This window comes from Amblyomma maculatum, chromosome 7 (genome assembly GCF_055883805.1).
Source record: "Amblyomma maculatum isolate TAMU_Amacu chromosome 7, ASM5588380v1, whole genome shotgun sequence".
Taxonomy (NCBI): domain Eukaryota; kingdom Metazoa; phylum Arthropoda; class Arachnida; order Ixodida; family Ixodidae; genus Amblyomma; species Amblyomma maculatum.
The window spans coordinates 121982903-121995163 of record NC_139350.1 but is presented as its reverse complement, the minus strand read 5'-3'; the positions used below and the strand labels follow the sequence as shown (position 1 = coordinate 121995163).

The window sequence follows — 12261 nt, the reverse complement described above, 5'->3', positions numbered from 1 at the left end:
TCACACATTGCTACTTAGTACCTCCGTTTCGCATCAGCGGAAGCGTTTTTGAATCACCAAGTAACCCACAGGCGCAATTCGATCGCTGCATCCGTACGCACGTGCGCAGGAAGGTAGCGGAGCGTCTGCTCTGGCGGCGTCCCGTCGTTTCCCATTTCGCCATCACGTCAGGAATGCGGCGCTGCCGTTGCGCGGGGAATCGACAGCGCCTTTGCGGAACCGCAGCTGAGCGAGCGCGAGGGCGAGTGAACATCATCGCGTTGCTACGGCAACGGCATTGCCGTAGCAACGCGACATCGTTCTATATGCTTGGTAGGCAGCCAGTGGTCAGCAGTGAAAATTAATTTGACTTGTGCATGAGTGGGCTATAATTCTTTCTATGTCATCAATTTGCTTTTTGTGAACTTTCCAGGAGCATGGAAACAATTTCGCTGTTAAAGCTTTGGAGCGGGGACCACAGCGTGAGAAAGATGGCTCACGCTACCACATTTTCTGAGGTTGTGAAACAGGCTCAAGCAAAAAGAGTCTGTACCACTGAAAATGCAAAGGTAAAGTTTACTTTCTCAAGTTCTTGTTTGCTTGACTAAGTACTGGTAGTGAAGTTCACCAAGTGAACTATGCCGCAATTTTGCACTTATGCTTCGAAGTTTACATGTTGGGCATTGATTTGATCGTGACATTCAACCGCAACTGTCATGAATCCTAAACATTGTTGCAGATGAAGGAAAGATGACCATTACCTGATAACTGTCACATGTTCATTAGTTATAAATTTGCAATTAAGCTGTTACACTGCTTTTCTGGTTTATCATTTGATGAAGGGAAAAACAGTTGTTTATTTAAAATTTTTTTCATGAGGGTCCAGTGTAAGGTGCTTTTGCCTTGCCCAGCTGTAGACACAGAGAATAAGCTCCTCATTGCAACATAAACTGTCCTAGACAGTTTATTTCCCTAAGTAGTGATATGCCAGTGGTGTGAATGGTGTTTGAATTGCACCAGGAAGCACCATTTCATTCAGCCTTCCACATGCGGCTACTAGTATGTGGTTTTCGATATAATTGCACCTATAGCCATAAGCGTGTGCATAGCGGAGGGGGGGACACCGCCTGTATCAGGGTGGCGCCAAGTCTTCCTATACCTTTACATTGTTGCATATGTGCTGTATTGTCTTAAAATGCAGAGCTATGGCCGTGCAGGTTTTTTGAAGATGCTTACGGCCGAGGACCCATAATGTCGTGTCGCATAAGCTTCTTACATGCCACCTTTAGCCCCGGGAAGCCAGGGGCTCAAAGAGCTGTTGTGAGAAGCCTGTCATAGCGTAATTTTCAAGTTTGCATCCATGGCAGAGCTTGTTTTGCTTCTTAAGCACACAGTATTTCACATCTGAAGGGAGAAACGAGTGCACTGATAAACGAACATGGAATGAAGAAGACAACAAGGCAAGCGCAACTCTTACGGAAGTTAGCGCTAACTGTACAGAGACTTAGCTCTGGTCCTGTTTGCGTAGTTTTGTGCGCGTTTATCAATGCACTTGTCTTGCCCCGTCCATATCTATGCATCACAGAGCCCACATGCAAGTTTTGTTAGTTTTTTGTACATGTTGCAATTCCATCACATCAACATAACTGCCTTATAGCCATTTCTCACTATAGCGTGGCATTCTGAGCATAGGGGTTTTGGTGAGAGTGGTAATCGGGGGGGGGGGGGGGGGGGAAGGACACTCTGCTGCGGAACTTGGCTACAGCTAATGCATATCCCTGGGCACACCTATGCCTATAGCTGTGCCAAGACACTATGGAGCCGAGAGAGATCCAGAGATTGAGGCTGCCGCAACATCTGCTCAGGCTATAGCCATTGTTTAAAATGCACAAGCATAATCTCCAGTTCTTTCACCCAATGTGTGACTTGAAACTCAGAACTGTAGCACTATGCAAACACGTAGAAATAAACAAAGCAGTCGCACACTACCAACTGTAATAGAAAACAGAACCCAAACTTCCTTGTTCACACCCTTCCATAACTTTCTCCTCTACTTCTAAGTACATCACACTCGTACACCTCTTCTTTCCCAAGCATATATATGGTATGTCTCTCCAACAATAAATGTTAGCAAGCCTCATATCCAAGGTAACGCCCAAGCAATGAATGCAAGACTAATTCCATCACTGACATCGTCCAAACAAGACAGTTAACTTCCACCACATAACCGAAACTAAAAAAAAAAAAATGAAACCACCACACATCTGCACCTGCCACAAATGACGTTCACGTTCACACCCAATAGTAAATCTAAATGAGTCCGGTTTGTGAGTTTTAACAAAAAAAAAACACATCAAGGCAACCCTTCTTTCCATCCCGGTCAGCTGCTGTTCATTACGTAACACGATGGCTTTTTCTCTACTAGCTTTCTTTTTCACAAGCAAAAAATTCTTCTCAGTTACCTGGGTCGCCTTTTCTTCGTATAGGCCAGCCGGAACAACTGTGAAGCCCCTTTGTTTGTCCGTTTTAGGAATAAGAGAATGACGACCCAGGCAATTGAGAAGAATTTTGTGTTTGTAAAGAAGAAAGATAGTAAAGCAAAAGCCATTCTGTTATGTAATGAACAGCAGCTGACAGAATTGGCCAAGGTGATCAGCGATTGAAAGAAGGGTTGCCTTGATGTGTTTTTTCGGTTAGAAACTCACAGACCGGTCTCATTGTTTACATGTAATGGGAGTGAATGTGATTCACGGCAGCTGCGGATATGTGTTTTTTTGGTTTTTAGTTTCTGTCCTGTGGCGGAAGTTGTGACTGCCTTGTTTTGACAATGTGAGTGATGGACTTGGTCTTGTATTTGTTACTTGGACATTACCTTAGATGTGAGGCTTGCTAACATTTATTTTTGGCCAAACATATATCTGCTTAGGAAAGAAGAGGTGTGCGAGTGTGATGTAATTGGGAGTAGAGGAGGAAGTGGCTGAGTGGGAACGAGGAAGTTCGGGTTCCATTTTTTATTACAGTAGGTAGTGTGCGCCTGTGTTGTGTTTGTCTCTATATGTTTGTCTACGTTTTGCCGCAGTTCTGGGTATTGTCACCAACTTGCCCCACAAGCTGTTATTGTGTGACTTGAAAGATGACCCAAAGATTCAAACCCCATCACTTTCTAACACTTTACCATATAGTGACTGTATTGTTCGTTTCAAATCTGCTTTCGTAGTGCTGCTAACAATGTCCCATATGACAAAGCACATGCAGAGCAAAATTTGCTTTTAAGATAAGTGCAAATAATGCTATATTTGGGCACCGCTAGATTCATGAGGGCTTTGTGCAGCATGGTCTCGTGTGGAATAAGTTTAGTTTAAGACCACGAGAAAAGTTTCGGACTGCTTCATTGCTGATTGCTCACTTCAAGGGACCCCAGACTTGCTCACTGCAGTGCAGTCGATATCCGAACGTATGATTTAAGAGTTATTTGTGCAGGAGAACCATGCTATTCTAACTTGCAGCATAGAGAAAGTGGTTTTGTACAACAATTTTATGGACCCATGCATTAATTGTAACTAAATCAACGATAACTAAAAAGATTTGTTATAACGTGACAGAGCATGTGTGCACGCATGACCCCAAACTTAAGGGGGCAACTGCTACGCTCCTTTTCCACACAAGTTTTGTTATAGTGCAAAGATGTCCAAACAAGCCTGCATTGTAATCACTTGAACGGGAAGCAGTCAAGGGCATGATAAGCACGTGGTACCTACGAACTCATGAGTGGTGGGAAATAGGACTATATGATAAGGCTCTTTGTTGCAAAGGACCCAGGTAGGTTAGCCTTCAACCTATGTGAATCTACCATGGTTGCACTGCTGCTTCAACATGAGAACTAAAATAACGCAAAGTGGCCGCACTCGTTCCAGAATTACCCTTTGACTGGTGGCATGTTTATTCATCCTGGCTTTCCTCAAATGAGTTCCTTAATTTAGCTGAACTGCATCGACAGTGGCAAGTAACACAATGCAAATGTGAAGTCACATGTATGCCCATTTTAAAATATGTGGCATATTTTAAAGAGTCGGCATTTTTCAAGTGCAGCATGCGGATTAAAAGCTGTATATTTAGATTTTATTATTTCTCAGTATCGGGCGCCTTTTGTAAAATGCGAGGAAGGTGCTCTGAATTGAATTCTACTGCAAAACCACTCATATAGATGTAGAGTCGAGCAACAATCATAGATTTTGTGCGTCTTGCTCCTGACTAGCCCTCCAGATAGTGATGCCACACGTTACCAGGTCCTGGAACAGGTATTTCAAATAGGACTAATGCACATTGTCGTTCATCTAACCAGGCTGAACCCCAGATCAACCCCAGCGATTATGTTTAGTGCAAACAATTTACTTCCATAGATGTGCGTACAGGAGGGGCAGCGGAGGGCAACCATCCCACCACAGGGGGGGGGGCGCCAAGTTGTCCCATATTTTGGTTTGTCGCACCTGTGCTGTCATTTTTGAAAGTGCAGGGTTGTGGCCATACAGGTTGTTTGAAAATACTGATGGTCGAGGATTCGTGCTGCTGTGTTGTATGAACTGCTTACTTGCCCTTTACACCGGAAATTCGGGGGGGGGGGGGATTCAATTAAGGAACTGTTGTGAGAAGCGCATCGTCATGTCATTTTCAATTTTGCATTCATGACAAATCCTGTTATGTTTTTAAGCACACAATATATTTTATATTGGAAGCGGAAAACAAGCGCACTGATAAACGCACACAGAAAGAAGAAACCGACAGGCAAGAGACAGGCAAGAGCTCTTATCCTGTCGTTTTCTTTGTTCCGTGTGCATTTATCAGTATGCTTGTTATTCCCCTTGCAAAGCTGTGTACCATATAGACCAGAAGCAAGTTTTTTATATGTCTCAATTTCATCGCACCAAACTGTGTTGTAGCCATTCCTCGGCATTGCGCGGCGTTTTGGCCGTAGGGGTCTGGAGGGGGGGTTACGGTGGAACTTGGCTCCCCATGTAGAACTCTGCGCACGCCTGTGATTACTTCACATGGTATAACCCAACCATAAATGTGGCTCGCATAAGCCGAGCTTGAGTGACAAAAGTTAGAATGGAGCGGCTTTGAAACATAGATATTGCTGCAGCTGATCCCCCTGCATGCTTGCAGAGTGCAGCAGAGTCTGGCACTGCCATTGTTCGTCATCTCCAACAACGTTCATCTGTGCACAAAAAATTTGTGCATCCTACTCGGCTTATTTATTGTCAAACCCTGCCATTTTTCTCCTGTTACAAAGCCTGCAACAAAAGGCTTCTCGTCATTCCCATCACAGTTTAGGGTAAAAGGAAATGGCATCAATCACCATTTAGAAGCCAAACCACCAACCACTGAGTGTGCTTTTAACGGAATGTTTTGCCAAGCTTTAGTTAATATCTTTGATCGTTGATAGAAGTACAGCCGTCCACATGTTTAGCACACATGATCAAGCATGGGGCCATAGTGGATATTTGTATCATTCACGCTAGCCACTGTGCTTGCACGTTATGTTCGGGGCTGGTGGAGATTGTAGCTACCTTTCTTAAGGTTGTCAGACCGAGTGGCTGGTGCTGAGTGGTGCTATACTTGACGAGGCCGCGATCTCGAGCATTCACTTTAAGCATTCTGACGGCTGTACATATTCACAGATGAGGCAGCTGTCTAACAAACTGACTGTTTTCAAGATTTAATTTTTTTCCATCAGGTTTTTCTTCAGGATTGGACAGAACTTGAGGAAGACACATTTCAAGAAGTACTTGAACACCTGCCTTTGGAGCAGAGGATACTTATTGTCACCGATGCAGCACCAACGGCTAAATCTACAGTGGAAGGTACAATATTTTTTTTTTCTTTCCATTATTTTGCAACTGTCTCTCATCTACACACGTTTACACTTGCTTGCAGGCACAAGCTAGAATGACATAGTGAATGGCTCTGAATAATGTCGACCACCTGAAGTTCTTTAAAGTGGACTAACATCACTAAATGGGTACTTTGCATTCACGACTGCACGATACCTGTGCTTTTCAAAGAATCCAGGTGGTTGATATTATTCGGAGGCACCAATATGACACTCATCATAGCTTGAGTCACTTTGGAACACTATTTGTAACGGCAAGAATGCTTGACTGCTGCCAAAAATATAAAAGGGCAAGAGTAGAAGTCCTGCTCTTATAATTAAAAGAAATGCTTCTTTAAGATCAAACTGCCTTCTTTTACATGCAGGCTTAGCATATAGTGGTCAACTAGTGAAGGGCTAGAATTCTGTGATAAAGGTAGTGTTTCTTACGATCTCATTCTGAATCATTATATGGTTTCAGCTTGGCTGTACTTACTGCAGAGAAAAGTCTTCTCCCACTTCCCTCTAATTACCTGTGCCATTTAACAGCTGCAGTCACCTCATCTCTGCCCCGCCGGGGTGGCGCAGTGGTTACGGCGCTCGACTACTGTTCCCAAGGACGCGGAATCGAATCCTGGCCTCGGCGGCCGCTTTTCGATGGAGGCGAAAAGCAAGGCGCCTGTGTGCTGTGCGATGTCAGTGCACGTTAAAGAACCCCAGGTGGTCGAAATTTCCGGAGTCCTCCACTACGGCGTCTCTCATAGCCTGAGTCGCTTTGGGACGTTAAACCCCACAAACCAAACCAAACCATCACCTCATCTCTGAGAGCATTGCAAACCTCATCTGCCCACTAACTTTCTGCCATGCCCTCCTAAGCATGCTTTCTTATAGCCTCCAATCAGTTCCTTAGCTACCATCGGTTGCCATCTTGTCTTCTTGTTTTTTATGTTACACACCCTGCCATTTCCATTTCTTGATTTCTGCTAGAATATCCATCACGAAGTTGTGCTTCCTGGCTCACTTTGCTCACTTCTTGTCTCCGAACGTTGCGCCTATCATTTTCATTGCAACAGCTAAAAGCACTGTCCTAAATTTAGGTTAAGCCATTGTTGTTAGGCACCATGTTTTTGCCCCATGAGTAGCGGTAACATAGTGTTACATATTTTCAGTTTGTGCTGGCTTTTAAGGTTTATCAAGGCTATGAGGGGTACATATTATAATCACCTGGAGCTCTTAAACATGCAGTGGCATTGCATGGTTCACAAGTATTATGGCACATGCTATGAGTTGTGATGCAGCCAGACAGCTAGAACCCTGCTCTTGCCTACTGCTGCCGTGATGCAGGCTAGGCTCTCGTTGACCGGACATTCGGATTGACTAGGATATGAGCGAATCCCACGGGCAATTTGAATGGGGAAACATTTAGAGAATATACTTTGTAATTTTCTTAGCAACACGCGAACCTCTTTACTCAGAAAAAGTATTGGTGCAGCTTAGAAAGAATACTCTATCCATATTTTAAATTCCTTATTCCTCTTTGTGTCCCTTTAATTCTTACCCCTAAATGTTCTAGTCCAGAGCTCTCCGAAATCGCATATGCAGATAAGCAGAAAGTAATTTAGACGTATAGTGTCTCCCCTGCCTAACACTACCTTGTTAAGATACTAATCCTTCCTTTGTGGAGAAATATGCTGATGTGCAGCCGACAGATTCCTTTCATATTTTACATAATGCCCTTCCACACACTTATTTCACAATGCCAGCATGCCTACTAATGCTTTGGATCGAGTGCTTTATTGTAATCTATGAAGGCTATTTTATACTTGTGCCTATATCTCTCTTGCATGACTGATTGTGGGGCATAGTTATGCTACTTGCTTTTCGGTCAAACTTATGAACAACCGTGGGTAAAAAATTGCAGAATCGGTTTAAAACCGAAAAACACCGCTTTTTGGAATGTTAAGCTAGCTGAGGAACCATTAGAAAAACATTACTTATTTCCTTTCCTTCAGAGTTGAGAAATGAGTAGCAGATGCTCAAGAAAGCAGTCCAGGAGCGGGTTGAGGGGTTGGGTGGAGTTAAATTGAAGCTGTGCTGTGTCTGCTGCCGGAGTGCGTCCGTTATAGTAACGTCTTTCTTGCTGTAGCAGAGAAACATTTGAAAAAATTTCTAAATCAGCTTCCTTCAAGCCTTGTGTTATGACCGCCAAAAGAACTCGTTCAGAGACAACACTCCCACATTATTCATAGAAGTAGTTTACCATTAGAGATATGATGGGAAAGCTGCTGGATGAATCCAGTTGATATAAACATATCTACAAAGTTGTAGTGCAGGACGATTGCGATACAAAGAAGCTCAAATCGAGTTCCACAGTTACCGCCTGTGCCTTGTGAGCGCTCTTGTTGACCCTCCTTTGTTTTGGAAACTGCATGCATGCGGCTAGCCAGCACTATAGAGCATCCTTGCCCTATAGCAATAGCTAACTGCTTTCCCTTTTGTATAGCGTTAAAGGGTTTCTTCACTTGCTCCCTTATTGATGTGAAATGTCTTATTACTTGACTACTCCTTCGATCATCAGCCTGACCACTTCGGCTACTGTATAATAGAGATCATCATGAGACTGCTCGGCAATATTGAATTGCCTTTATTTCTATAAACATACAATTTATGGGGGATTTAAGGAAAAAGTTGCGCACGGCAACTTGACGGGCCTTAAAACCCAATCTGAGGGCAACGGCAGCGGACACAGGCACTGATTCAGGAAAAACAAAAGAACAATACATAAAAAATAAGAACATGTTGGCTTAGGCATCATGCTAGCAAACAAAAATGCAATTTAAGAAAATATTACAAGAACCAAAGTAAAACCACACAATCCAGAGTGTACACGTGAGCAACAAAAACAGTGAAAAAACCATTTAACAAAGTAGACACTGCGAGGAAAGAAAAAGACATACTTCAGCCATTGACAAAGGCTGATATCAAAAGGAAAAACTTATAAACGCGAGATAGGACAAGAAGTGACATCAATGGTTTTACGTGTGAGGGTGTTTAACAGGCGTGGCAAGCGATGGTGTAACATTTTAGTGCGAGGATGCGGCACATACCAGTATTCTGGAGACCGTGTACTGTATTCTGTTCTGTTTCTAATTAACTGCGTTAAGGACGTGATGAAAGGCTGGTTTTGTTTTACGTCTTTACGATAGGCTAGCAGCAGCGTGAAATCTAACAGATTGCAGTGTGAGCAATTTCAACTGTTTGAAAAAAGGTGCCGTATGAGCGTCTACGGGAACATTACAGATTACCTTTTACCATATTAATGTATTACCTTTTAACGTATTACATTTTTTGAAGCTAGGATAACCGATTTATGTTTGTAGCAGACGTTGTACTCCACACGAGACAGCAGTAGTGTAGCGTTGTATAAAAGAAGTATTATTTGCATTATCCACATTGCTAATGACAGTGCCCTTCTCTATAGTGCTTCTAAGAATGAATGGCTGGGAATCAAAATATTAGTTGGAGCATTTTTATCTACTCTTTGCGAGCAATACTAGCATATCTTCTCTTTTCTGTATGGTTTAGGGGCATTTATCAAGTGCACTATGCCATGCATTAGTTGTCCTGCAGATGTAATAAATTCCTAAATGCTTCTTTTTCCATCAGATGGCTCAAGCATACAGAGTGCAAGTGGTTCAAATTGTGGTGAGGATGCTGCAGATACTGCTGCGCTTCAACTTGGCTTCAGATTTACTTGACTACTGAATTTGAAACTGTGCAAGCCTGCCTAAGGGCAGGGAGTCCTCTTCTCCGCCCAATAGAAAGGCGGGACCTTGTGCAATGCATTGTTGGGCAGATGATGGAGAAATGCACACGACAGAGACGAGAACTTATACGCAGTGTGGCTCAAGCAGTCATAGAAGAATTTCCCATTCTTCAAGACAGGGGAGTGGATGGCCATCTTCTCGGCCGTGGTTATGACTCACTGTTCCAGCAAATGGAAAATAGAGTCGAGAACCTAACTCGTGGCAAGAGACAAGCACTTCAGGCACCAGCCCAGCCTTCAATGAAGCGTCCCAATGTTTCCTACGGGTGCCTGAATTGGCAGTCAATAATTACTGAAAGTAGCGATGCTACTGAAGATAAGTTAAGGTTTCTGAAACAGGAGGACCGCAAGAGTTTTAGGGAGATAAATGTACCTTTAGCGCTGCAATACATGCAAGAAACTTACAGCCTTCAGAGAAACTTTATCAATTCAGATGACCCAGTGCATCAGACCAGTGCAATAAAAGCTGAGTGGCCTCTTTTGTTTCATGTGCCATTCTTTTATGGGCACGCTGACTAGCTGCTGGGAAAAGACGTTAAGGTGAGGGTCGCTGTATTGATCAGAAATGAATTTTGTTATTCTGTTGCTTTTAATATGACGTGAGTGTTGAAAGATATGATAGTGTACTGTTCCTTTTTGCATCACAGTGTGGTCATGGTTGCAGGCTGATTGGCAGAAATGCTTCAGAGAATAGAATTTTGTTGTGTACCGAATACTTTTGTGACTGCATCATTGTCGGCAGGCAGATCTTGAAAAAGAGGATAGTTTTCTGCAGGTGCAATGTAAAAAAAAAAATATTTCGGATTTTTAGGAAGCCAAGAAAACTTGAGCTGAACTATTGCGAACTATTTGAATGAGCTGCACTTATGAGACACTTTCATAAATTGTTGTTCATGTAAGTCCCCTGACTACCCTTGAATACGGAAATGTTTTCATCTGCCTTGAGAGTTCTGGAATTTCTGTATGGCCCTTGAAGACCGAGCTATGAATTTCTATTGAGAAGGATGCAGCGTGATGCACTTGGTAATTTTTGTTTTAAACAGAGGCCTTTTTAGAGCAAGGAATTTTATATTTGCCATAGTGACTCAGTACAACCGTGAGCAGCTCATAACTGCAAATGATTCGCTCTATTATGCTCTAAACTTCTTTTCCTGCTCCGAAACTAAATACATTGCTCCAAAACTTCTCCAAACCGGCTATCTTGTTGTTCTAAATTTAGATTTAGCGGAATTTTTGCCAGACAATGGGCTATCAATCATTTTTAAAAATCATGGTGCTTGCAGAAAAAAGCTATCCAATGCAATTACATCAGGTAACCGTGAGAAGCACAGCAGGGCGATGGCATGCTCTTACATACCTGCCATAGTATTCGACATAGTATTAACAATGGCAGCACACCAGTTAGTCATGCATCTCACGGTGGGTAATTTTTATAAAGTAGAAAAGCATTCAGCCTAATAAATAATTATTCTCCAGCAAATGTAAAACCTGCTACACACGATTGCAGGGAGGAGGAGGAAGATGAGGGGGAAAGGCAGGGAGGTTAACCGGTAAAAGAAACCGGTTTGCTACCCTGCACTGGGGAAAGGGGTGAGTGGATATAAAAGTTGTGGGTAAGAGAGGGATGGGTGAAGCCAGTACAGTCACATCACACACGTCACATCACATCACAGTCATATCACGTAACAGCAAAATCATAGCCTTTAAATCAGTCCTGTACTTTTCATAAAGCGGAGCAGTGCCTTGGAGGCCTTCACCGCAGACGATCGCCGTGTCCACGGACCTAGAATCTTATTTCAGTCATTGGGTGTCCATCTAGATGTTCCAGCGCACGGCATACAGTCACTGTCTTTCCTCACTGTATACGGGGCACTCACAAAGAATGTGGCCTATAGTCTCGTCGCACTTGCAGTTTGTACATACAGTGCTATTGGCCATATACCTATCTCAAAAGAATCAGTTTGTGAACACTACACCAACCCACAGGCGGGACAGCAAAGTTTCTTCACGTCGGGGTAGGCCAGGTGGAAGCCGTAGCTTCAGGTGAGGGATTTTAAGCGGTAGTTAGCAAACTGGCCAGAATTCCACAAGGAGAGCGCGTGTTCTCGCGCAAGTGCACGAAGCCTGCCTGCTGCGTCTGCCCTGGAAAAGTTGATCAACACACAGTCGCTGTCTTGGTAGGCTGTTCGTGCGACCTCGTCCGCCTGGAGATTGCCCGCTATGCCGCTCTGTCCTGGAAGCCATTGGTAGATGATATCATGTCCTCCATTTAACGCATATAGTGATGAAGTTGTCGTGAGCCCCAAAACTAGCTGCTCTTCGTGTCGCAATTAAGCATATCACTCAGCAAAGCCCTCGGCGGGGGTCGATTTTAACAGATTCAAAAGCAGCCCTGCAAGCCTTAAAATCGGCTTTTCGCCATGGAGCCCATGAGCAACTCGTCACGAGGGAGTTACAAAAAATATATGCACTTGATATAGCATCTTCTTCCAGCCTTTTGAATTCCCAGTGATAACGGCAATGACAGTGTCAAGCTAAGAATTTACTGCGTTCTTCCTTGACAGAAGCTGTACTAATGATTCTGCTT

The 12261-nt window shown here is 43.5% G+C and overlaps 1 protein-coding gene across 1 annotated transcript; it reads left to right on the top strand.

Moving 5' to 3' along the window:
• Positions 1 to 225: 225 nt before the first annotated feature.
• On the top strand, positions 226 to 10301 carry LOC146184585 (uncharacterized). Its single transcript, XM_084608585.1, has 3 exons — positions 226 to 548; positions 5714 to 5840; positions 9670 to 10301. The coding sequence occupies exons 1-3, from the start codon at positions 417 to 419 to the stop codon at positions 10191 to 10193; spliced, it is 783 nt and encodes a 260-aa protein (XP_084464711.1). The 5' UTR covers positions 226 to 416; the 3' UTR covers positions 10194 to 10301.
• The last annotated feature ends 1960 nt before the right edge of the window (positions 10302 to 12261 follow it).